This window comes from Megascapheus bottae, chromosome 7 (genome assembly GCF_031878675.1).
Source record: "Megascapheus bottae isolate mThoBot1 chromosome 7, mThoBot2.hap1, whole genome shotgun sequence".
NCBI classification, from domain to species: Eukaryota; Metazoa; Chordata; class Mammalia; order Rodentia; family Geomyidae; genus Megascapheus; species Megascapheus bottae.
The window spans coordinates 7,748,668-7,775,333 of NC_143515.1; the positions used below are offsets into that span (position 1 = coordinate 7,748,668).

Below are 26,666 nucleotides of genomic sequence, written 5' to 3' on the forward strand. Positions count from 1 at the left end.
GGAAAGAAAAAGGCTGGAATGGGGGTGGGGGGGTGGGGGTCACTCATCGAATCTAAGGAGGTTGGTCTGTTGGCGAAGGCAGGTCTGTCTAGGGTTCAAAGACACTTCTGTGGCTCTCCATTAAGAAGGCTGGCAGATTTGGCTGGGATTGTAACCAAGAGCAACATGCCAGGTACACCAGAGGACCAGACCACCGGCATGCTAGACCTCCAAGTCCTAACAGAACTTGACTAACAGTGCAGAATGCCTGACCATCAGCTAGACACACACAGTATGTGCTTTCTCCCCTCCCAGGCCAGTTCAAACTCACAGTGCCACACACAGCCTCTGGGGGAGGGAGAAGTTAGTGCATTATCTAATAGAAGAGAGCTTTAAGACAGAAAAAAAAAAAATGTGCTGGTGGCAGTTTAGATGTGTGGTTCCCTTTCATTGTCACCCAAGGGAACAGAAAGCACCGTTTGCCTAAGTAAATAGGCAGGCTTGGCAGGGCAAGGTGGGGGAATGGGCTGTCTGACGTCCACACCCATAGTTGAGTTCCTGGAAAATCAGCCCCATCTCCAAGTCCCAATGCTCCACATGGTGCCCTAGAAGTCATAGGCGGACACAAAGATGGTGACCTTGGACACATGCTTGGCCAGGAAGGCGCGTTCATGGTACTCCATCATGTCCACATCCACCTCCAGTGTCTGAGGCCCCTGCAGGGGCTGAATGAGGATCAGCTCTACTGTCTGCCGGTCTGAACGCTGCATGACAAACTGGCCACGGCTGTTTCCACCCACAATCCCAAACCGTAAATTGGTGGGCCTGACCCGGCCTGGTGCTGAGACGGTGGCCATTCGGAAGAGCGCGATGGGCGTCTTCAGGTTGGAGGGCAGAGCCAGGTAATGGAATGAGATGGTCTTGGGCATGTGGTGGCAGGCTCTGCTGTCCATGGGGCAGGGATTTCGTTCACACTGGCTGGAGCACAGGCAGAATGGAGGCAGTCAGACATGGAGAAACTTAAGGGAGGACTTTGATTTCGGCTAGTAACAGACATGACCAGGGAAGGACTTCATGATCCTAGGAGCTCTCAACTTGTGTGTGTCTGTGTCTGTCTGCACACACAAGTGTGTACATGCTCTTACTGTTGTTTTTACAAAGCCTAAGAAGATCATGGAACAGTGGGGGTGCTGGTAGTCAGGCCAGGTGCTCTTTCTGATGGTAGCACCTCAGTAGTTAGCTGGAAGCCCCCTGCAATGTGATGCTCCTCAAGCATGGTTCAGATTCCCCTAGGAATTAGAATCTGGTGGACATGCTTTCAGAATGTCTACCTTATCAAACAAAAGCCAAGCACAAGCCCGGTGCTGGTAGCTCACACCTGTAATCTTAGGAATTCCGGAGGCTGAACTTAGAGGATTGAGGTTTAAAGCCAGGCTGGGTAGGAAAGTCTACAAGACTCTTATCTCCAATAAACCATCAAAAATTCAGAAGTGGAGTTGTAGCTTAGGGGGGTAGATCACTAGCTTTTTAGTGAAAAGCTAAAAAAATAGCACAAAGGTCCTGGGGTCAAGCCCCAATAACAGCACCAAGAAAAAAAGACAAGCACAGCTTACTACAGTTGCTGATTCTGATGTCATCAAGGTTACATAGTGGACATGCATATATGGAAATGCCAGAATTTATATATTTTTTAAAAATATGGCTCACGCCTGTAATCCTAGCTACTCAAGAGACTAAGATCTGAGGATCACAGTTCCAAGCCAGCCTGGGCACTTAAGTCCGTGAGACTCCAACAAACTACAAGAAAACCGGAAATGGTGCTGTGGCCCAAGTGGTAGGGCACTTGCCTTGAGCTGAAGAGCTCAAGGACAGCACCCAGGCCCAGAGTTGAAGCCCCATGACAGATCAGAAAATAATGAAAAAAAAGGATTTTTCGGATAAATACCACATGTGGCTGTTAATCATTGTTTTGAAAGGCTTACAATGGTCAAGTTCCCTGTTCTTCACTCAGTGACTACTTGAAGAAAGGTCTAATGTTTTCACACCCTTGAGTAACTACCACTCTTCGATGCCCCTGACATTGCTGTTGCTTCTAATTTGCTTCAATCCAAAAAACAATTTAAATGACTTATGTAGTCAATTCTCTCCAGTTGAAAGACATCAAAAGGGCTCCTAGGACGATTTGAATATGCTTTATGTGAGTTGCAGTATTCCAACCTTCAGAAAGTCAACAACTCTACTGCTTAAATGCCAAGGTTACTAGGTGTTAAGCCACTTGATAGTATTGGAAGAGCAGGGTGGCATGTGCAAAGTGCCTGGGGTTTACAATGCATTAAGCAGCATTGGGGCAAACTGGGTTTTTGTTGCATCAAATGCAATCACTAAAAGGACTTGAGACTTGGAGAAGCAGATAGCCAATTCTCTGTCCCTCCACTTTCCTATAATGTCACTGTACTTTTCACAAGAACTTGTAGGGAGAATCCAGGCCAGACTTCCTGCAGGACTTGGGACCTACGGGCCCAGCCCTGGTCAGCGCTGACTCTACTCACAAGGGAGACGTCTTCACATAGCTCACGTTGCCACTGCCACCAGGGCACTCAGGGCTGACACACTGGAAGCCTCCATTAATATTGATGCACGTGGTTGCCTCGGGGCACAGCTGTGGGCTCACACACTCGTCAACATCTGGAATGCAGGACATACGATCGGGGTGAAAATCCTGCCCACCTCACCCCTCATCACAGAAGCACAGTGAAGAGCTTGTCAGCACTAAAAAACGGAACTCCATGAGAGCTCAGCTCACCACATAGCCCACACTGGGGAATGAACTCAGGACCTCACATTTGCAAGGAAGGCACTGTACTAATTGAGCCATGCCTCCAACCTAGTTTTGCCCTGGTTATTTTCAAAATAAGGCCTTGTTTAAGGACAGATCTACCTAAGCTGCATTTTCTAATATGCTTTCCTCATATGATTGGAATGACAGGCGACAATGTCCCTATCCATTGTGCTTCTCCTGTAGCTGAGACCAAAGGCAGATGCCATTATGGTCAGGCATTGGTAGAGGTGGAGTTTTGTGAATTTTCCTGCCCAGGCTGGCCTCGAACCTCAATCCCCCCATCCCTCACAAGTAGCTAGACTTTAAGCTTCTGCCACTGTGCCTGGTGGCCTCCAATTCTTGATCTCTTGTTTCAGCTTTTCAGATGTTGAGATTATAGACTTGCACCAGCATGTGATTTCCAAAGCATAGTCTGTCAGGAACTCTGTATTCCATGACTAACTGCAATCATAGAGAGTTCATAGAGAAACACACTAGGGTATGCCCGTCCTTAGGCTCCTGTCTTCCTTCCCTGTTGAATACTGGGGTTCTGGCAAGAGGCAGGGGTGTTATCAGTTACTGTTCCTCCAAAACTTCCTTTTTCTTCCCAAGATTCTTTTGCTCAAGGAGATTCAAAGGTTTTAGGAAAAACTTTTTTCAGCTTTACCCCCTGTTGAATGCTGACTGTCTCGCTGTAATTTGTAAGTCCTGATCTCTTTACAAGCGTCCAATGGGGCCTCTACAACTAGAGATTGTCCCTTCCCCACTTCAGGCAATGATCTAGGCTTTCATAATGCTATGGTATGGATCCTGGATGGGTATCAGTAGTTGGAAGGGTTGATAGGTGAGCAGACAGATGGAATGGATGAATGGATGGATGGACAGATGGGTGGGTCAATGAGTGAGGACAGCTGTGTGGACAGACGGAGGAGTAGATAGATTAGTGGGGAATGGACACAGATGGTTGGGAGAATGGGTAAGTAGACAGCTAGGTAAGTCAATGAGTGGATAAATGGATGAGTGGATGGCTATTTGTGTGGGGATCCTAGAGCTCCATGATAACTGACTAGGTGCAGAAATGAGTGGATGGTGGATCTGCAGGAAGCTTAATGCCAGTGGCAAACTGCTGGTTTGTGTGTCTTGTGTTTGAGGATTCTGGGAGTTTGACATTACACAGTGATCCTGTGCCATGATGGGATGAGTGCCTGCTCTTCCTGCCCTTGTGTTTATTTCTCTTGATGTGTTTCCTGCTCCATAGAATGTATCTTTTGAACTCTAACCAAAATCACTCCAAGCTAAGAAGCACCCTCTGACCCATTAAAAGCAGAGGACTGAGGTTATTCTTCAGTTTAGTTAGATCTGCCAGTTAAACTCCTGCTCAGTCTCATGACAATATGAATGTATGTCCTGGCCTGATGAATAGTGTTGCACGAATAATCTTTGTTTCCAAGGTAACAGTGTCCACTGGATGGACAAATATATATATGTATATATATATATTCCTTTCTCCGATTTTAGACGCAAGTTTCCTAGTTCTCTGATCCAACAAGTAAGAAGCTCCTCTCTCTTCATAGTTCCTAGGTCTCCCTGTGCAGGAGCCCTTTGTCTCCTTTCTCTGCCCCTTCTCCAGTAGTAGTCATCATTGTTGTTGTCTGAAGCCAGCTAGATTCCCCACAGAATCCTGAGTTCAACTGACAAGGTCCTGGGGCCCCCACTAGCAACTCTGCTTTCCCCCCAAATACCTGCTGTAGCTCCAGAGTGTCAGCCCAGAATCATTCATTTTAAGCAATAAGCTACCCCCCCCTTGGCTTTCAGAACCCCCTATCCTCCTCCAGTCCTTTTTCATTTTCCTAGGTTTCAGCTCCCTGTTCTCAACTGTGGTGTGAAAATATTCAATGGAAAATTCCAGAAACACATAACTCAAGTGAAGTAACTTTTTTTTTCTCAATAGCAGAGTATGAACTCAGAGCCTATACTCTACCATACCTCCAGCCTGGCTTTTGCTGGTTATTTTACAGATGGAGTCTGGTAGATTTTTTGGCCCTGGTTGTGTTCTGACTCTGAGCTAATTATGAGATGTGGTATATTTGTGTTTTTTGGTATCTTGATACATGTCTTCAGAGGAGGTGATGCAATGCGAGGCATCCTGTGAGGTGCCAGGGTTCTCGGGTCTGCCCAGTGGTGCCAGGGCTGCTCCTGGCGGGGGGCGGGGAACGCTCAGCCTCTCCACTCTACCATCACCCTCAGTTTAATGTACCGTCTCCTCTTGAGTATACCCCAACTCTGAAGACATTCCTTGCCAGTAAAGGCACTCTTTCACCCCATGCTTGAAATCAGCTTCCAAAACCTCAGAAGGCATGAGCAGCTGCCCCTGCCACATCTTTGCCTAGTGTGTCTATCTCCTGTCCCCACATCAGGTCAGCCCCACATCTGACGACAAACCTCCCTCCACTCACCCCTACCTCCAGGGTTAGTAAGGGGTCTAACTCTTGCCAGTCTTTGGCCCTCTGCCTTCCATTACCGTCATCCACACCAAAGTGCCTGCGGGAGGGGATGTGCAGGTGCCCACAGGTAGGCCACCAGAGTCCGTCAGAGAAGGTGGGTAATTATCTGATAATTATCAGTTATCAATTATCTTAGCTAAAGACACGATGGGAAATAATGGGGTTAGGAAATTTGAACCAGGATAGCTAGGCAACTCAACTCATTTCTTATGTAGATGATATGGTTTGATTTTTTCTTGTTGGTTGTGGGACTTGAACTCTGGGTCCGGGCGCTGTCCCTGAGCTCTTCAGCTCCAGGCTACCACCTTACCCCTTGGGCCACAGTGTCACTTCCAGTTTTCTCGTGGTTAACTGGAGATGATTCATATGGACTTTAGTGTCCAGGCTGGCTTTGAACCGTGATCCTCAGATCTCAGCCACCTAAGTAGCTAGTATTACAGGTGTGAGGCTCCCCGCACGGCTAGGCTTTTTTTTTAGAGTATCTTTTCGTTGTGTGTGTGTGTGTGTGTGTGCGCGTGCGAGCACGCGCCAGTCCTGAGGCTTGAACTCAGGGTCTAGGCAAGCTCCACTTCCAGCTTTTTGTCTTTCACACTTTACTGCCCGGGCTGGCTTCACACTGTGATCCTCCTATCTCAGCCTCTGGAGTAGCCAGGGTTATAGGTGTGAGACACCGGGCACACAGCTAGTCTTCGTTGTTCTTTGAGGGTTTCTTTTGTTATTGGTGGTTTGCTTGTTTTTGTTGGTCATGGGGCTTGACCTCCAAACCTGGGCTTTAAAGATCAGACGAATCCCCTGGCTCTCCTCCTCTTTCCGGTCCTGAGGGTGAGGATGCGGTGGGGAAGGGTCACAGCAGCCCCCGGGGCAAAGGCCCTGACCAACCCACCATCCCCGCCTCTCCCCAAGCCTCACGCACCCTCACAGCTCTTCCCATCAGCCATGATCCGGTATCCACGGGGGCAGACGCAGCGGTAGGAGCCCGGGGTGTTCACGCAGGCGTGCATGCAGAGCCGGGGGCGCCCCTCCTGCCCGAACAGCTCGCACTCGTCCACGTCTGGAGGCAGAAGAGCGACCGTGGCGACCGCCGGGCCAGGCCAGCGCACCTGACCACCGCATTCCCCGGCGGCTGTGGCTGGTCGGGGCCTGGCCCCAAAACAGGTAAGACCGCCCTGTGCGGGGCCCGGGCCCGACGGCGCGGCCCGCGGAGGGAGCCAGCGGGGCAGACCCGGAAGCTCCAGGGACCCGCCCGAGGGAGCGGCCGGCGCCGCACCGGCTCGGCGCCCCCCGCCCCCGGCCGCGGCAGGCCCGAGACGCCGCCCCGGGAAGCGCCAGCCCGGAGACTGGGCGGGCCTGCACCCTCCCCGGGTCCGGCGGAGCCCGCGCGCCCGCCCCCGCCCCTCCACCCCCCCCCCCCCCGCAGGGCCCGCGCGCCCGCCCCCGCCCCCGCCCCTCCAGCCCCCCGCGGGGGGCCCGCGCGCCCGCCCCCGCCCCCCCGCCCCCTCCCCCTCCACCCCCCGCGGGGCCCGCGCGCCCGCCCCCGCCCCCGCCCCCTCCTCCTCCCCCTCCCCCCCCCCCCCCCCGCGGGGCCCGCGCCTACCCCGGCAGACGCCGCCGCGGCTCAGGTGGAATCCGTCGTCGCAGCTGCAGTGCTGAGCCTGCTCCGCCTGCAGGCAGCGCGGCTGGCGGCGGAAGGCCGGGTCCCCGGCGGCTGCGGGAGAGCGCAGTGAGAGCGGCCCACCCCGGCCACTCGGGGTCCGCCGGCAGGGGACTCGGGACTACGCAGGGACACCGGTGAGCGCCTAAGCTCGGGAGCCGCGTTCCTGCCGCCGGGGGAGGCCAGGCCCCGCCTGCTGCCGGACAGCGGACGCCAGAGCGGACGCCTTCCTTTTCCACTCACAACTCCACCACTCACGCCACGGCTCGACCTCTCACTTTCTGATCGTTAGGAATAAGGGTCTCGTGACTTCCCTGCCGCGGCTGACTCTGAACTGTGGTCCTCAGCTCTCCCCTCCTGGGTAGCTGGGGTTACAGGCGTGAAGCATCAGTGCCCGGCGTCACTTGAGCCTTGCCATGTGTAAACCAGCCATTTGGAGTCCCTGGACCTCCGCTTGGGGAGACAAGAGGACGCCAAGTGTCTAACGATTCATCTCTTAAAATACCTGGCTAACCATGTTGTCAGGTGCTGATTTTGTAATGGGGCTGTGTGAAGGCGAGGTGGTTCTGCTGGCAGAGAAATGCTGTTCAACGAAGGGGCCGTGGCCAAACAACCCCAGTCCATCTCCAATCTGGGAGTCAGGATGTCTGCTAGTTGTTAGGGGCACTAGACTTGAGCTACGTCTAGACACATTCGGTGATTTGCTGCAATCCCCCAGCAGCTACCTACCAGTCTGGGCCTGGTGTTCACAGTGGTCCCCCGTGGTTCCTGGAGGGCAGATGCACTTGTACTCATTAGCCTCTTCTCTACATGTCCCACCACTGCGGCAGGGCTGGCTGGTGCATGCGCTGATAGCTAGGAAAGAATACATTTCCAGATGGATCACTGTGAAGTTGTAGTTTTAAAACCATCAAAACAATGACAGAGTTGGGTGCTGGGGACTCACACCTGCAATCCCAGCTACTCAGGTGACTGAGATCTCAGAATCTCAGTTCAAAGTCAGCCCAGGCAGAAAAGTCTGTGAGACTCATATCTAATGAACCAGGGGGAAAAAAAAAGCCAGAAGTGGGGTGTGTGTGGTTCAAGTGGTAAAGGGCCAGCCTTGAGTGAAAAAAAGCCAAGTGATAGCTCACCGCCTGGTGTTCAAGCCCAAGAATCAACGTAAACCCCAAAACAAATAAACCAATGACAATAAATAATGTTAGGTTCTCTTTCATTACATCTTCTGGAGTAGGAGCTGAAGATGGACCATTCCAGTTTCCTGTCCCTCCACCTGACCTTGCTACTCTTTCTACCAGCAAGAGCTGCAAGGGGGTGGTTATCAACCTTTGCATAACCTGTCCAATAGTAAAAATGCAGACTTCCTGAATTTCATATAAAGATATTAATTCACTCAGTAGGTCTATGAGGCCTCAGCACCTACATTTTTCAAAGTTTTTCTGGGTGACTCTGTAATACCTGGCAGTTGAATGACAGTGACTAAAGCAAAGACTAAAGAACCAAAGACTAAGAAATAGGCTGGCTGAAAGGCCAGATGTGGTGACTCACCCCTGTAATCCTAACTACCCACAGGAGGCAGAGATCGGGAGAACTGAGTTTGGAGGCTGGACTTAAAAAAAAAGTAAGAGAGACTCCCATCTCCATCCATCAGTCAGGAGCAATAGCTCTCACTGGCAGGAGGCAGGAGATATAGGATATTGGTAGATATGGTAGAGGACTGGACCCAAGCCAGTATGTGGCTAATAAACAAAGAGGATTTAAAACATGCTTCTGCCACAGCACCCTTGGGGCAGCTGTTGTGAACAGCAACTTGCTTAAATGGAAGTGAGTGCAGACACAGACCAGACAGAGATAACAAGACTTTATCAGCACTGTTATGGAGCCCATGGGTGGACTGAAACAGGAACAGAGAAATGTGGTGGTCACTGCACAAGGCACGCGGGGAGACACGGGTGGGCTTACCACGAGCCACACCTCAGCCCTTTTTGTGCCCTGGTTATTTTCAAAGTAGCATCTTCCTTTTACCCTTGGACTGCGATCCACCGATTTGGAACTCCTAGCATTGCAAGGATGACAAGCTCATGTCATTATGTCCAGACACTGCATCACGAGGACAGCGTGCTCGTTTTGTTTTTCCTGGGTTGATTTTGAACAGTGGTCCCTGGCTTTCTGCCTAAGATCTAGGATTACAGATTATTTTTCAAAAAACACTGTGTTCAAGCCTCACTCAGAAAAAAACAATGAGAAACCTTTTCAAGCTTCTTCTGTACCCGCAAAGCTCTACCATATCAAGTCCTAGTGCAGACCCAAAAGAATCTCCTCTACTCAGAGGAGACAGCAGCCTCACAACTGCAGCCCCAGAACACAGGAACCATAGGATTCTTCGCAGCTCCTTCCTCTCGTTCCACTCCTCAGTCCCAGGTTGATGTCTGGCAAGAGATCCAGCCACTAGTCCTGAGGCTAGCGGGTCAGAGTATCCAGAAACTACCACTAGTAGTGTGACCTTATATAATACATCCCTTAACCTAAGTTTTCCTATATGTAAAACAAGAGTATCACCAGGCACTAGTGGTTCATGCCTCTAATCCTAGCTACTCAGGAGGCTGAGATCTGAGGATGGTGGTTCAAAGCCAGCCCAGGCACTAAAGTCTGTGAGACTCTTATCACCAATTAACCATCAGAAAACCAGAAATGGTGCTGTAGCTCAAAGTGGCAGAGCACTAGCCTTGAGCTGAAGAGTTCAGGGACAGTGCCCAGGGCCAGAGTACAAACCCAGTATCTAGTTGTGACTGGTTAGCAAATCCAAGAAGACGGACAGCAATCCAGGCCTGGCAGAGAGGAGAGGAATCCAGCACTTTCCCCTGCTTTATGTTTGAGGAAGGATTCTAGTAGCAGGCACACAGTGGCCCCAACATGTCTTTCTATCCTGCAGCCCCCTCACTCTGCTCTGCTCTACTCTGTTCTGCTGGGGGCCGGAGGGCAGGGGAGGCATGGTCTGCCTGGTGGGCAAAAAGAAGGGATGATACCTTTGCAGCGGGGCTGCTCCCCCGTCCAGGTCCCGTTGGGAAGACACACCACACTGCTGGGCCCCACCAGCTGGAAGCCAGAGTTGCAGGTAAAATGGACTTCGTGATCCACTAGGTAATTGCTTCCGAACTTTCTACCATCCGAAGGGGCACTCAGAGCAGGGCAGGAAACTGGAAGGAGAAAAGGGAGGATTAGGTGCCCCTTCTGGGGACCTAGACCTTTCTGGCAGCCCTGCTGCCGCCACGGAGCACTGTAAAAACACTTCCTCATCCAATGGTCACTGCTCTTGGGGAGAGGAAGGGCGACACTTAGTGGAGGATGAGTGGTTCAGGAACAGTGGCAAGACTCCAAGTTCAAGCCCCAAAACTAGCACTGAGAGACTGGGAAAGGGGGAATGGGTGACAGCCAGATGGAGGTGACAAGCAGTAGGCCCATTTTAACTCTGTCTCTCTTCTCTTTCTGTCTCTGTCATACATACAACATCCACACATCCACACACACCAAGGTTAAACCATGGACCTTCAGACACTCTCTCTCTCTCTCTCTCTCTCTCTCTCTCTCTCTCTCTCTCTCTCTCTCTCTCTCTCTCTCTCTCACACACACACACACACACACACACACACACACACACACACACACCAGGGTTAAACCATAAACTTTAGGCAGGAGGTGAGGATTGTGTAGGAACCTTAGCAAGTGGCTGGCTGGGAGAGAAGCAGAGATAGCTGTGTGGTTTTTGTTCTATGACTGTGACAGTACAGCCTGGGGGACCCACCTGGGGGGGTGTCTGGGGCTGCCTTGCTCACAGCGTTGTGCAGCTCAGCCAGCCGGTTCCTCATGCTGCGGATGCCCTCGGCAAAGCGGACCTCTTGGCCCTTCAGCAGCTGCTCCAGCTGGCGGATGGTGGTGAGGAGCTGCTGCTTGTTCAGGCAGCTCTGGGGAGAGAAGAGACCACCACCCATTGGGTCTGTCAGGCCCCTCCAGGGCTTCCAGAAGTCCCCTAAACCACTGGGCCCAAATGGCTCCAGTGGCTCACTAAGCACCATGGAAGCTGTCTCCTAAAGGCACCACTCAGCCCCACAGCTGGGCAATATCTGCTCCCACAGGTTAGCACAGGACAGTGCAAGAATCATGGCTCCAGTCCATCCCTCGAGAAATCAAACCATGGTGACTATATGACAGTGCCTGAGCAATGACCTGAGCATACACTTGCTTATAATCACGTCTAAGGGATGAGAGTTTGGCCTAGTGGTAGAGTGCCTGCCTAGCATGCACAAACATCCGGGTTCGATTCCTCAGTACCACATACCTAGAAAAAGTGTGGTAGAGCTCTAGCCTTGAGAAAGAACAAGCATAATGTTCAGTCCCTGAGTTCAAGTCCCAGGAATGGCAATAAATCATAAATAAATCATGTCTGCAGACACACTCGCCAATTCATCACTCTGTCAATACCCCAGAATCTGCCCTGGATAAACCTCTTCTCTGTCTTGGTCACCTTGAAAAGCAAGATGGTAAGAAAACAAGTAAAACAATGGTTCCTGTTAGGGAAAGCAAGAAAGAAGAGATAGCTAGAGCATCCATCAAATACCAATGCCCAGCTATGATGAAGTTTCAAAAGTCTTAAAGGGGGCAGGGGTTGTGTGTTCATTGTGGGCAATGTAACTTAAGATCCACGGGTAAAGTGTCCAATTCCAATTGTTTTAAAGAGCTTAGATATGATCTCATAAATGTATGGTAGTCATAAATTGACTTGCTGAATTGAACCACCACTGTAGAACTACTTAGAGAGATTTTTTTTTACCAGTCCTGGGTCTTGAACTCAGGGCCTAAGCACTGTCCTTAAGCCACAGAGCCACTTCCAGCTTTTTCTATGTATGTGGTACCGAGGAATTGAACCCGAGTCGTCGTGCATGCTAGGCAAGCTCTCTGCTACTAGGTTAAACTCCCAGCCCCTTAAAGAGAATTTTCCTTAAAGAGGTAGAACATGAAAGGATAAAGGAGGCAGTGTCTCCAGGCGAAAACCTTGACCTACTGGCATGGACAAGTCTTGCCAAGGTAATTAGCATTCAACTGGGGACCAGGCCGGGACTCAACTAGCCTGTCTTGTGTTACCTGCAGGAAGTTACATCAAGATGCGGATTCTGGCCTGAATCCTGCAGCCAGGAATGGTAGAGCTGTATCAACATACAGTGACTTCCAAACCTACCTGTTGACTGGATCTATCTCACTGGTTGGCCTCCATTCCTGTATGGTAAACAGACTTACTGACTGAACCAAATCATCTCACAGAAAGTATCTGATCCCTGGGCAATGGGAAGTTGGGCAGTGGGGACAGGAAGTTAGCAGCTGCCTGGCCCTCACAGCTGGGAGAGGGCTGGCTGGGCAGTAACTGCCCCCAGGGATACAGAGTGGCTCCTCATTGAGGCAGGAAACATTTCCATGCCAAAGGCTCTGCTGGAAAGAGCAAACACCACTCAGAACCTGGGGCTCTGATGTGGGGTTTCAGGAAGTAAAGAAAGGAGGGGAATGCACATGTGTAGAGGGGAAGGATTCCATCTTTCACTGAGCCATTGAGTAGCCCGGTGCAACTTGAGTGCCCCTAGTTTGGGGCACAGCTGGCTACTTCCGGCCCAGATGGTCATTAGGGGTGAGACAGGTTCGTGTTGCCACTTGCAATGGAAAGAACTCTCAGACCTTCATGAGCAAGCAAAGCGAGTCTGCATCCCAGAGGAAGAGGAAGACAGGAGGGTGCTAACAAAACATGTGGTAGAAAGGAGATGTTTGGTGATCTCAGCCAGCATGCCAGGTGCCAGGGAATTGGACAGAATGAGTAACTTCCCCAGGGAGTCCGCGGGCCTACACTGAAACTGTGCCTAACAGGGCAGGCCCTTAGTCCCAAACTGCTAGAACTGGAGCCGGGGGAAAGTGCGCTTAGTATATTCTGCTACGCCCAACACAGGCCCGGGCACAGCTAGGTTCATCTCAAGAATGGGTGACTAGAATCTCCAATGGACCAAGCCAAGTACCCAAGAGGTTCTCCTTATGGAGAACCACGAACCCACTCATAGAGACAGAGGAGCCCAAAGGGTTCACCTTTTCAAGAGGTGAGTTTTGTCATCTTCAAGTTCAACAAAATAAGACACCAGGAAGTGGGTACTCGAAGTGGAGCTGGATAAGGGGAACGGAGTAGACAAATGAAGAGGAAAAGTACAGACAAAATCCCATGTATAGCTTACAAAATTATGAAGAGTGAGGGAAAGGTGGGGAGAGAAGGAACATATGAGAATGTTGAAAGAGACTATATTGATCAAAATATATTGTATTCATAAGCCACTTTATTAAATGGCGACTTCTTTATACAACTAAATATATCTATATCCATTAAAAAAATAAGCTGGCTGTAGTAGCACACACCGTAACCAATGAGGAAGATGAAGTACAAGCATCACAAGTTTAAGAGCAGCAGGGCTGGTGGCTCATGCTTGTAATTCTAATTATTCAAGAGACCGAGATCTGAGGATTGCAGTTCAAAGCCAACCTGGGCAGAAAAGTCAGTAAGACTCATCTCCAATTAACCACCTAAAAACCAGAAATAAAGCTATGGCTCAAAGTGGTAGAGTGTTAGCCTTGAGTTTAAAAAAAAAAAAAAGAGACCCAAACACCCATGCAACTGACAAATGACAGCCCACAGCTGAACCCCCCTCTAAAAAAAAAAAGCCTTCTCCTTGCAAGACAATTCAAAATACTGGAAAATTCACCCAAACAGAGCTTGCACTATGGATCAGACCCACATGCACTTGTGCAATATTGTAAATCATCATACTGGCTTTGGTGGGGCTACCTGTTCATCCCTGGATCCCAAACCACACCAAAAAAAGGCAACCACTGTCTCCATGCTTGAACCTGTTTCAGGCAAAATTTCTCATCTGGCTACTGCTGGGCTCCATCTCTAACAAGTTTAAGACAGAGAGCCTCCTCTCTAGGTACTGTGGGGCAACGACAAAGCTCTCCAGGGTACACGGGGCACATGAGAGATGGTCTTTGAGGCTTGGCTTGAAGGTCTTGGCACAGTGGCCACCCCAAGAGCTACCTTGGTGTCAGCAGAGTCTGGAGGTGTCAGGTGGCCGCAGGTGACCCCTCACACTTGCAGCCGGGGGCTGCCTCTCAGCCTGCTTTCTCCCAAGCCACTGCTATGCTTCCCTTCAGTGAGAAGCTGGAAGTTTGGATACCCGCAGGTCTGTGAAAGAACCAAGCACATTTGCCAAGCATGAGGCACTCAGTGTCTGAGTCATGGAGAATGTGTGCGTGTGCTTCCTCCAGAGCCAAGATCAGGTGGTAGACTCCTTGGTTTCCCTTCCTCTCAGTAATTACCATGCCTGAACTCAAGGCCCTCCCCCACAAGGCACAGACACATGTGGAGGGAAAGAGAACCCAGCATGGCAGACGCAGAGTGCCTAATGCCCTTGCATCTAGCTGGGTTCTCCAGAGAACTGGAAGCAATACGGTTTACCACTTACATTCAATCTAGACTACTCACGTTGTTATTATATATAACACACATACTTGGTGTCATTATATAGATAGACATCAAGTGTGTATGCTGTATACATATAGTATATATGCTATATATATGATATAGATAAATATTTTGTATACATGCTATATAGAGAGAGATATAGACACATATTCATACATAGAGAAACAAACAGCTCCTGGGATTGAAGGCTTGAAGGACTGGCTCGCAAGCTGTAGTCATAGGGAGAGGCCAGTGTAGTTCAAGCCCAAAGATTATGTTGTATCAGGACATCTTCCTTTCTGAAGAGTCTTTTGCATGAGTTCCTCGTGTCCTGGGTTACAGATTCAGATGCTGATCCCATGCAAACAGCACCTTCCAGGCAGTGTATGGGTTGCATGGCTTAGCTGACTCACACCATGAATCACGCAGCCCTGTGTTGGAGGTGGAGTTGGAGTCTCCCTGTGGGGGTCAGAGCCCTGGGCGCTCGGGACATTTTGAGGTGGTTAGCTTGTTTTGCAGTGTTGTGGAGGAATGCAGACTCACACGGGAGGTAGTGCTCTATGGTCAAGTCATAGCCCCAGCCTGCATTTTGGGTTTTGACCATGCTGGCCCTTTTTTATTTTTCCCAAACTGGCCATGGGAGCTGTGATGATAACAGAACCAAAATGGAGCCTTCGAGTATTGGTCACACAATACTTCGACAAGGAAACTGTAGCAGGACAAGGAAACTGGTTACACACACTGTACACGAGAGGATACCAGAAGGACACCAGAGAAGCCCAAGGACAGTGCTCAGGCCCTGAGTTCAAGCCCCAGGACTGGCAAAACAGAAACAAAAAGATAGGAATGTATATTATTGCCACTGTCCAGAAAGAAAAGTGAGTGCCAAGGGGCAGTACTTGCCCCAGATTATGGGCCAGGAAGTCTCTGCAGGAAGGAGTCTGGCACTGGGAGCTGTCACTACCGGCTGCTGTCCGGGACCCCTCTGCCTCCTGGGCCTGCCCGGCACATTTCCTAGTGGACAGGACATGGTTGATGAAGGAACTTGTATCTTAGCGGATTCTTCTTTTTCTTTCTTTCTTTTTGTTATTGTTGGTTGTAGGGCTTGAACTCGGAGCCTGGATGCTGTCCCTGAGCCCTTCAGCTCGAGGCTAGTGCTCTACCACTTGAGCCACAGCTCCACTTCTGGTTTTCTGGCGGTTAATTAGAGATAAGAGTCTCACGGACTTTAGTGCCCAAGTTGGCTTTGAAGTGCGATCCTCAGATCCCAGCCTCCTGCGTAGCTAGGATTACAGGCGTGAGCCTCGCTTTAGTTGGTTCTTCTTACTGTGACATCATAATAAAGGCCTAAATTTCAGGAGCCTCAGGAAATTCTGACATGTCAGATGCCACTTGAATGTGAATTTGTATTCGTACTACAGTGTAAGTGATTGACATGGTGCTTTTCTGAATACTCTGTGTGTGTGCCTATCCTTGAGCTTGAACTCCAGACCTCAGCCTCATTGCTTAAAGCTAGCCCATTACAACGTGGGCCCCAAATCTACTTCTGGCTTTCTTGGTGCTTAAACAGAAGTCAATCCCTTAATCTTTATTGCCTGGGCTGGCTGCAAACTGCAGTCCTCTTGAGGTTCAGCAGACATTTCTCTTTCTTCCTGTCGTCCCCAGAGTCAGTGCTCACAGCTTCTCAAGGCAGAGGAGCCTCCCTGACCACACGCCCTGCAGGATGGCCACATACACACAGCAAGCAGTCAGCCTGGGCACCAGTGGCTCACGCCTGTAATCCTAGCTACTCAAGAGGCTGAGATCCGAGGATGGTGGCTCAAAGCCAGCCCAGGCAGAAAAGTCCCTAAGACTCATCTCCAGTTAACCACTAGAAAACCAGAAGTGGTGCTGTGACTCAAAAGAGCAAAAGAACTTAAGGATAGCACCCGGGCCCTGAATTCAAGGTCCATGATGACACACAAAAAAGTATCCTACCCAAACATACTGGTACATGCCTGTAAACCGGCTACTCAGGAGGCAGCGATAGGAAAGTTGCAGACTAGCCTGGGCAAAAGCACAGATCCATCTTAAAAACAAAACAAGTCTTTTAAAAGCAAAACAGGGGCCTGGGAGTTTGACCTACTTGTAGGGTGCTTGCCTAGCATGCATGAAGACCCAGGTTCGATTCCTTGGCACTAACCCTACTGTAGGATACCTGTCTTTAAGCTAGAAACTAATAAGCCTGAACCTGGTAGGTTTGAGAGTTCTACCCCCTCCAGGTGGCTTATCTTTTGTCTCCAGGGCCCTGGGTCTCCATGAGCCATTCACAACAGCTATGTCCAAATAGCAGACCCTCCTCGGAGCAGATGGCTGGGACCCATGTCCCAGGCTTCTGCCCAGAATCATTTCCAGTAGCAAATAGATCCTGTAGACTGAGCTTGCCTTGGAAGATGTGAGGGGAAAGGTTCAGAGCCATTGTGATCACGAGCCACACGTCCTTTCCCAGAGGGCAGGTAAGTACCTGCCTCAGCATCCACTGCTCCCCAGAGCAAGGGGTCCCGCCCTCTCCGCAATCAGAACTGCCCTCGACAGGACTTGGATTCCTTCCTACATGTTTCCCGGCTGGGCGGGGGTGGGGGGGTGCAAGAGAAAGCAGTAGGGCCAGGAACTTGACCTAGTGGTAGAGTGCTTGCCTAGCACGCACAAGACCCAGGTTCGATTCCTCAGTACCACATACATAGAAAAAGCTGGAAGTGGTGCTGTGGCTCAAGTGGTAGAGCTCTAGCCTTGAAAAAGCCCAAGGACATTGTTCAAACCCTGAGTTCAAGCCCCGGGACTGGCAAATGTGTGTGTGTGAGAGAGAGAGACAGAGACACAGACACAGACACAGACAGAGGCAGAGAGGGGGGAGAAAAATCTCTGGATCCCATGATAGAGGGTCCATAAAAGTAGGCAAGCCTTTCATCTATGCCCTCACTCCATGTGCAAAATAGACTGTGCACACAGGCTGCTCTGAGACTGGCTCTGGCCAACAGATGCAGGGGAAGCAAGAAGCCTGAGCCATGGCTGCATCTGCAGAAACCTTGGATGCCTCAGCCCAGAGGAGGCACAAGGTCTCCTGCCTTACGGTGTGAAAAGCCTCAGTTCACAGCTGCAGAAGGAAAGCCCTTGTGGAGCAGATACAAGGTGCCCTGGAAGCACAATCTAGAACCTTCTCCCCAGCTAACAGGCCCTGTCCAGAAGAGAAGAGTCTAACTCTTAAGTAAAAGGCCGGCCCCGCCAGGGGCCCATGGCTCACACCTGTAATCCTAGTTACTTGGGAGGCTGAGATCTGAAGACTGAAGTTCAAAGCCAGCCTGGGCACTAAAGTCTGTGACACTCTTATCTCCATTAAACCACCAGAAGTGGAGCTGTAGCTCAAATGGTAGAGCCCTAGCCTGAGCATAAAAGCTCGGGGACAGTGCCCAGGCCCAGAGTTCAAGCCCCAGGATTGCACAAAAAGAATAGGACAGCCCAGTAAACTAAACTCACACTGCCACTGGGTCTGCCCTCTGCTCGTCCTGAGCTAACTGGTCAGAGCCAATACCAGGGTCTTTGTTTTGTTCGCAGTGCCAGGGCCATCCTCCATACCACCTCATTCTCAACCCGCTGTTGCTTTGGCTCGTCTCCATGCATCATATAAAGCTCCCCACTGTGGGCCTGGCAAACACTCCTGGTGCTGGCACTGTGACCAAGGCAGGCACCGGAAGCAGTTGTGTACCCTTTCCTGCTGAGTGCCAACGTGTCCAACCATCCAAGTCCACCGGTGCCCCAGGCAAGCTAAGTCAACAGCCTCATAGCTCCTCATGTTTTGCTCTTCATTTTGCAATCTCATCTCCTCATTTTGGAGCTCCTCCCCTCAGCAAGAGGCACTGATCAAAGCCACAAGATCAAAGCCTCTTAAGCAATACAATCACAGTTTTCAGCTGCCATTTTCTTGGCCACATCAGAAGCCCACCAACCCCAAGGGAACAATGGTTCTACAATGAACAGCTGTAATGTCTTGGTGCAATAAAAGGGTAATTCCTGCAGGAGAAAAGTGATCAGGCCCACTGAACAGCCAGGGGTGAAAGACCATTTTCATGAGGACATGTTCAAAACCAATGAGGGAGGAAGGCAAAAAAAGAGGGAGATGCAGCATGAAGAAGGCACTCAGGAGAGCAGGGAGTCTCTCCGCCTGAGTGTTTGGGTAGACAGTCAGGGTCAGGAGCCCAGCAGGAGCAGGGCAGAGAGCAGGATCCTGGGGAGAGGCCCAGGGGCTTCCATGAGAAACCCGCTCTGAAGAAAGGCTGGCCACTGAGGAGGAACTTTTAGAGCTCTGTCCAACTGTGGAGATGACAGATGGGGCCAAAGCAACCTTGCAAGAAACTCCAAAAGTAACACAAGTTAACAAAAGTGAAGCACTGTGGACTACCTGATTCTACAATGCCAATGGGTGAAGTAACCAAGTAACCATCGGAGGCTCCCAGCTATTTATCATAGCTACTCAGGAGGCTGAGATCTGAGGATCCCAGTTCAAAGCCAGCTTGGGCACAAAAGTCTGTGAGACTCTTTTTTTTTTTTTTTTTTTTTTGCCAGTTCTGGGCTTGAGCTCAGGGCCTGAGCACTGTCCTTGGACTTTCTCAAGGCTAGAGCTCTACCACTTGAGCCTCAGCACCACTTCTGACTTTTTTCTATGTATGTGGTACTGAGGAATCGAACCTGGGTCTTCATGCATGCTAGGCAAGCACTCTACCACTAGACCAAACTCCCAAATCTGATTTTTTTTCTTTTTCTTTTTGCTAGTCCTGGGGCTTTAACTCAGGGCCTGGGCACCATCCTTGATTTTTCTCCAGGCTAGAGCTCTACCACTTGAGCCACAGCACCACTTCTGACTTTTTTCTATGTATGTGGTACTGAGGAATCGAACCTGGGTCTTCGTGCATGCTAGGCAAGCACTCTACCACTAGGCCATGCTCCTGCCACTGATGGCTTGACTTTTGAAAAAGTTGTTGAGACAATTCAATGGCAAATTTAGCAATCCTTCCAGAATTAGCACTGGAACAATTGAATATCTATAAATAAAAAGCCATGTTCAGTATAAACCTCACAACTTATTTTAAAAAGCAATCCAAAAGCCAGGCATGCCTGTAATTCTAGCTACTCAGAAGGCTGAGATCTGAGGATCGAGGTTCAAAGCCAGCCAGGGCACAAAAGTCCTTGAGACTCTCATCTCCAATTAACTACCAGAAAACCGGAAGTGGCGCTGTGGCTCAAGGGGAAGAGTGGTAGCCTGAATTGCTCAGGGGCAACACCATGGCCCAGAGTTCAAGTCCCATGACCAACAATAACAACAAAAAAGCAACCCAAAATCAGGTGCTCATGTCTGTAATCCTGTTTGCAGGAAAGCCTGAGAGATTGTGATCTCCATTAACCACCAGAAAAGCCAGAAAGGGAGCTATTGCTCAACTGGTAATGTGCTAGACTTGAGCACAAAACCCTAGGGACAGAACCCAGGCTCTGAGTTCAAGCCCTAGTAGCAACACACGTGCACGTACATGCACACACACATGCACACATTCAAAAGCAACTGAAATGCTAGGCACCAGTTGTTTAAACCTATAATCTTAGCTACCTAGAAGGCTGAAATAAGGAGGACTGATGTTTAAGGTCAGCCTGGAGAAAGTTTCAAAATAGCCATTCTCAACCAATAGCCGGGTACACTTGTCACTGCAGCAAACAGGAGGCTGAGATCTGGCAGAGTATGGTTGTAAACCAGCCCTGGCAGAAAACTCCATGAGATGTCAACTCAGTCAAAGAAGCAAAGCACGTTGATGTGTAGTTGTCGTCCCAATGATAGCAGGGATGAGTAAAATAGGCTGATTCTCTGGACATGGGCCCCAGAAAGAGAGAAGGACCTATCTTAAAAATAACCTGTACATAGGCTGGGAGTTTGGCCTAGTGATACAGTGCTTGCCTCACATGCATGAAGACCTGGGTTCAATTCCTCGGTACCACATACATAGAAAAAGCTGGAAATGTTGCTGTGGCTCAAGTGGCAGAGCACTAACCTTGTGAAAGTCCAAGCACAGTGCTCAGCCCCTGAGATCAAGCCTCAGGACTGGCCAAAATATAATAATAATAATAATAATAATAATAATAATTTTACAAGGCTGGGAAAGTGGCTTAGTGGTAGAGTGTTTGCCTAGCATGCATGAAGCCCTGGGTTCAAATACTCAGTACAACATACACAGAAAAAGTGGTGCTTGGCTCAAGTGATGTGGTGCTAGCTTTGAGCAAAATAAACTCAGGGACAGTGCTCAGGCACTGAGTTTAAGCTCCACGACTGGCAAGCAAATAAATAACCTGTGCAAAAAAAAAAAGGGCTGGAAATATGGCTCAGAGGTGAAATGCTTACCTTGCAAATGTGAAGCCAACTTCAAATTCCAATACCAATATCAACAGTAACAACAAAAACCCATTACAAAGTGGATCATAGGAAAAGTGCAAAGCGATAAAAATGTGAAGAAAGAATAATCGTCATAGGTTTAGACCCAACATTCTTAGACTTGATTATTAAAAATCTGATGGATAAGAATAAAAGTATTAGTAAATAGGGCTTCATTACATTGATGGTTGCATAATCTGGAAGATCCGTGGGTTCATTTCAGCTCCAGATTGACCTCTGCTCACTGTCAGCTTGGTGGCTTCTTGCAATTCTCATTTGTTACTTTTGGAATTATTTCTAGTTTTCGTCTGAAGAAAATTCACCCTGCCTGGAATCCCTTCCTGCTCTGAGATGGTTTCTAGGTGACCCACGACACTCATGCCTGGCCCAGAAATGTAATCCCAGCATAGAGAGATGCCTGCAGACGAGCTCAACACAACACTACGTTTATACCACTCCTTCTTGGCTATGTGGCCTTAGAAAATCACTTCCTCTCTAGATTTTTTTTTTTTTGGTCAGTCGTGGGACTTGAACTCTGGGCCTAGGCATCGTCCCTGAGCTCTTCAGCTCAAGGCTACCACCCTACCCCTTGAGCCACAATGCCACTTTCGATTTTCTGGTGGTTAATCAGAGATAAGTCTCACGGACTTTTGTGCCTAGGCTGGCTTTGAACCACCATCCATCCTCAGATCTGAGCTTCCTGAGTAGCTAGGATTACAGGGGTGAGCCACTGGGCCTGGCTCCTGTCTGGATTTCAACCCTCCCATCTATACAGGGGAGGCCACATCACCCACCTCCACCCACTGTTGTTCTGACAAGCGCTTGGAAGAAGGCAAGACCAATCAAGAATCCTAACACAGGCCAGGCATGGTGGCTCACGCCTGTAGTCCTAACCTCCTGCTCGGGAGGCTGAGATCTGAGGACCAAGGTTCAAAGCCAGTTGGGACACAAAAGGACCTGAGACTCTTATCTCCAATTCACCTCTAGAAAGCAGGAAGTGGGGCTTGGCTCAAGGATAGGGTGGTAGCCTTGAGCTGAAGAGCTCAGGGACAGCGCCCAGGCCCAGAGTTCAAACCCCACGTCCTACCAACAACAAAAAAAAAAGAACCCTAACACACAGGAGACAACCAGGCTGGCATTGTTGGGCTGGCGGGTGAGCTGAATGGGGGAAGGGAGGTCCTCAAAGAGGGGAGGGCCACACTACCATGTCTGATGGATGGCGGCTCTGAATCTGGCAATTCCAGGTTCATTCGAAGTAGTAGTAGTAGTGTAGCTTTTTAATTTTAATTTTTTTACCAGTCCCAGGGCTTGAGCTCAGGGCCGGGGTACTGTCCTTAGGCTTTCTCAAGGTTAGCACTCTACCACTGGAGCCACAGCACCACTTGAGACAGTGTATGTGGAACCGAGGACTCAAACCCCAGGCTTCGGCGGTACATGCTAGGCCAGTACTCTAACAGGCCACGCTCCTTGCCATTAAATTAATTCTTCTTGGCTCATGTACAGATGAATCTGACCAAGTAAAGGGAGATTTGAACAAATATGATTAAGAGAGAGAGACAGAGACAAGAGAGACAGAGACAAGAGAGACAAACAGAGAGAGAGACAGAGACGAGAGGGGGGGGGAGGGAGAGAATGAGCCAGAGAGAGAGAATGAGCCAGACAACAAACTGCTTGCATGGATGCTTTTTCCAGACCAAGGGTGCCGATGCCCCAGAACAGCTCCCTACTCCCAGCATGCCCTGGCAGCTACAAGCTGCTGAGGCTTTCTGTGGGGGTTTGAGGCCAGGCGTCTGTGGGTGTTTGAGTGCGGAGTTCTGTGGGTATTTGAGTGAAGAGTTCTCTGGGTGTTGAAGTGGCGAGTTCTGTTGGTGTTAGAGTGAGCAGTTCTGTGGGTGTTTGAGGAGTTCTGTTGGGTGTTTGAGTGGGGAGTTCTGTGGGTGTTGAAGTGACAAGTTCTGTTGGTGTTAGAGTGAGGAGTTCTGTGGCTGAGTGGGGAGATATGTGAGTTTTTGAGTGGGGAGTTCTGTGGGTGTTTGAGGAGTTCTGTGGGTGTTTGAGTGGGGAGTTCTGTGGATGCTTAATGGGGAGTTTTGTGGGTGTTTGGGGAGTTCTCGGTGTTTGAGTGGGGAGTTCTGTGGGTGTTGAAATGGCGAGTTCTGTTGGTGTTAGAGTGAGGAGTTCTGTGGGTATTTGAGTGAAGAGTTCTCTGGGTGTTGAAGTGGCGAGTTCTGTTGGTGTTAGAGTGAGCAGTTCTGTGGGTGTTTGAGGAGTTCTGTTGGGTGTTTGAGTGGGGAGTTCTGTGGATGCTTAATGGGGAGTTTTGTGGGTGTTTGGGGAGTTCTCGGTGTTTGAGTGGGGAGTTCTGTGGGTGTTGAAGTGACAAGTTCTGTTGGTGTTAGAGTGAGGAGTTCTGTGGCTGTTTGAGTGGGGAGATATGTGAGTTTTTGAGTGGGGAGTTCTGTGGGTGTTTGAGGAGTTCTGTGGGTGTTTGAGTGGGGAGTTCGGTGGGTGTTTGAGGTGAGTCTGTGGGTATTAGAGATGAGGAGTTCTGTGGGTGTTTGAGCGGGGAGTTCTGTTGGTGTGGAGGTGAGGAGTTCTGTGAGTGTTTGAGTGCTAAGTTCTGTGGGTGTTTGAGTGGGGAATTCTATGGGTTTGTGAGTGGGGAGTTCTATGAGTTTTTGAGTGAGGAGTTCTGTGGGTGTTTGAGTGGGGAGTTCTGTGGGTATTTGCATAGGGATTTCTGTGGGTGTTTGAGTGGGGAGTTCTGTGTTGTTTGAGTGGGGATTTCTGTGGGTGTTTGAGTGGGGAGTTCTGTGGTGTTTGAGTGGTGAGTTCTCTGGGTGTTTTATTGGAGACTTCTGTGGGTGTTTGAGTAGGGAGTCTGTGGGTGTTCGAGTAGGGATTTCTGTGGGTGTTTGAGTGGGGAGTTCTGTGTGTGTTTAGGTGAGGAGTTGTATGGCTGTTTGAATGGGGAGTTCTGTGGATGTTTGCGTGAGGAGTTGTGTGGGTGTCTGAGTGGGGGCTTCTGTGTGTGCCTGAGTGAGGACTTCTGTGTGTGTCTGAGTGAGATGTTCTGTGGGTGCTTGAGTGCGGTGTTCTGTGGTTGTTTGAGTGAGGACTTCTGTGGGTGTTTGAGTGGGGAGTTCTGTGGGTGTTTGAGTGGGGAGTTCTGTGGATGTTTGCGTGGGGAGTTCTGTGGATGTTTCAGGTTAGAAGTTCTGTGGGTGTTTGAGTGGGGAGTTCTGTGGGTGTTTGAGTGGGGAGTTCTGTGGGTGTTTCAGGTTAGAAGTTCTGTGGGTGTTTGAGTGGGGAGTTCTGTGGATGTTTGCGTGGGGAGTTCTATGGGTGTTTGAGTGGGGAGTTCTGTGGGTGTTTCAGGTTAGAAGTTCTGTGGGTGTTTGCGTGGGGAGTTCTGTGGGTGTTTCAGGTTAGAAGTTCTGTGGGTGTTTGAGTGGGGAGTTCTGTGGGTGTTTGAGTGGGGAGTTCTGTGGGTGTTTGAGTGGGGAGTTCTGTGGGTGTTTGCGTGGGGAGTTCTGTGGGTGTTTGAGTGAGGATTTCCGTGGATTTGCGGTGAGGTTATGAACATTTCACTTAGAAGTGTAAACGTTGGAGATTGCACGTAAGACGTTCTCCAACTAAACTAGGTATCTTGGAGCTGTCTTGGAGACCCACACAAGACAGAGTGTCTGGGGCTCTCCTGGCCTCCCCCTGCTGCGAGCCATCGCCACGCGTGGCCGCGCCTTCCTCCCCACGGGCTCACACTTCGGCGCAAACGCCTCAAGTCCACCAGCCCGGGCGGTCCCAGGCGCCAGGCCGGCAATGCGTCTTCGAGGACCGAGGGGGCCACGCTGAGCCCCCTCCTCCAAGCCAACATGACGTCCCAGGCGCCTAGCCCGGGTTCTCGGTTACGGGCGTCCCCGCCCCAAGGGTGGGAAGAGGAAGAAGGGGTGCAAGGGCACTGACCTGGGACGCCCGCGACGTGGAACAGGCGAGAAGCAACAGGAGGAGCAGGAGCGCGCGCCCAGAGCCGGGCCCCATCTTGCTGGGGAAGGGCCGGTCACTCGCGGCGTCCGGCAGCCGGCGGTGGCTCAGCCACGACGCCGCAGGCGCGGCCCGGCGCTCCTCGGCAACCCGGCGCCGCCCGGCCCGCCGTGCCGCCAGCCCGCGTCCCCGGCCAGGTGCGCGGCTCCGCGCGTCCGCAGCCGCCGGCGGGGAGGCGCCAGCCCCGGGGCGGCGCCGAGGGAGGCGGGGCCGCCGGCCCGGAATGCGCGCGGGAGCGCGCCCAGCCGCCCGGGGCCGCGGACCGCTGGGGACCGGCTCCACCCCGCCCGGGGCCGCGGACCGCTGGGGACCGGCTCCGTCCCGCCCGGGGCCGCGGACCGCTGGGGACCGGCTCCACCCCGCCCCGGGCCGCGGACCGCTGGGGACCGGCTCCGTCCCGCCCGGGCACTTCTCCCCGCGGACCGCTGGGGACCGGCTCCACCCCGCCCCGGGCCGCGGACCGCTGGGGACCGGCTCCACCCCGCCCGGGGACTTCTCCCCGCGGACCGCTGGGGACCGGCTCCGTCCCGCCCGGGGACTTCTCCCCGTCCTCATGTCCCGAGGGGCCAGGGACGAGTGGCAGAAGGAAGACGGGAACCTAAGCCCGCACCGAGACGCCGGCCTCCGCCCACCCACAGGGGCCCGGGTGGCCCAAGCGTGGCCATCGGAGGGAGCTGGCGGTCCCGGTACTCGAGGTCGTGGACATGAACCTGGAGACCTAAGTATGGAACTGTGTGGACATACGAATCCATGCTGGGCTACATGTTCTGTACAGACCAACACAGAGATCGGGAGGCACTTACGACCTACGAGCTCTCAGCTTAATTTGAGTTTTGTTCTTTAATTTGTGCCAGGGATTACATGTAGAGTCCATTCTTGAATACTTGATTAGTAAACTTGACGTCTGAAATAGGATGTAAAACATCCATGTTAATAAAATCTAATAAAAAACTAACTGTGTGTGTGTGGGGGGGGGGGGGACAGGGCACAATGTCCTCCTGACAGTGACTTCTCAAAAGGAAGGTGAGAATTCACTTTAAACCCATTTTAGAACTTGACTAATGCATCAGGAAATGCCGCAAGGAAAGACAGCCAAAACCACATGTGTCCCTGCATTCAGGGGCTGCTCAGAAACCAGATGTCTAAGACCAAAGCTCCTGGAAAATACAATTTAGTTTCTACTAAGTCCTGTCAAGCCCCAAATCAGCTCACTCTGACTACAAGGCACAGAGCTTGGAAGACTTCAGACTAGACCGAGAAGCTGCTTCCCATTGGAAGTACAGTCCCCTGGCTGGCTGACAGAAGATTGTATTACAACATTTGTAATTCTCTTACAACAATTGTATTCATCCTAATTCTGGAAGCTGGTAATCCCAGACCAAGATCCCAATAAATATTGTGTCTGATGAGAGCCAATTTCCTGGTCCACAGGGAATGTTGACAACTTCTCTCAAAGTTCTATGGTGGACAGGCAGAGAAGCTTTCTGGGTGTCTGTTATGAGAACCCTGTACCAATAATCCTTCATGACCTAAGCACCTTCCAGAGCCCACACCTCCTCACACCATTGCCTGGGGGTTAGGTCTTCAATATGTAAACTGGGGCTTTGGGGGTACACAGCCGGTCCCCTAGAAAGCACGGGTCACTCAAGGGTTGGGCTCCCAAATTACAGACACAAACCTCA

The 26,666-nt window shown here is 50.8% G+C and overlaps 2 protein-coding genes across 2 annotated transcripts in view; both read right to left on the bottom strand.

Annotated features, from left to right (window-relative positions):
- On the bottom strand, positions 1-25,100 carry Fbln7 (fibulin 7). Its single transcript, XM_090336381.1, has 8 exons — positions 24,907-25,100; positions 10,755-10,914; positions 9,979-10,149; positions 7,682-7,807; positions 6,896-7,006; positions 6,215-6,352; positions 2,529-2,664; positions 1-957 (listed from the first exon to the last, which is right to left on the bottom strand). Exons 1-8 carry the CDS (start codon positions 24,979-24,981, stop codon positions 585-587), a joined length of 1,290 nt encoding a protein of 429 aa, XP_090192507.1. The 5' UTR covers positions 24,982-25,100; the 3' UTR covers positions 1-584.
- Tmem87b (transmembrane protein 87B) overlaps positions 10,833-26,666 on the bottom strand; it is an 86,133-nt gene continuing 70,299 nt past the window's right edge. Inside the window, exon 20 of the mRNA XM_090336379.1 lies at positions 10,833-10,914. The gene's annotated coding sequence lies outside the window, so the exon portion shown is untranslated. The remainder of the gene's footprint in view (positions 10,915-26,666) is intronic.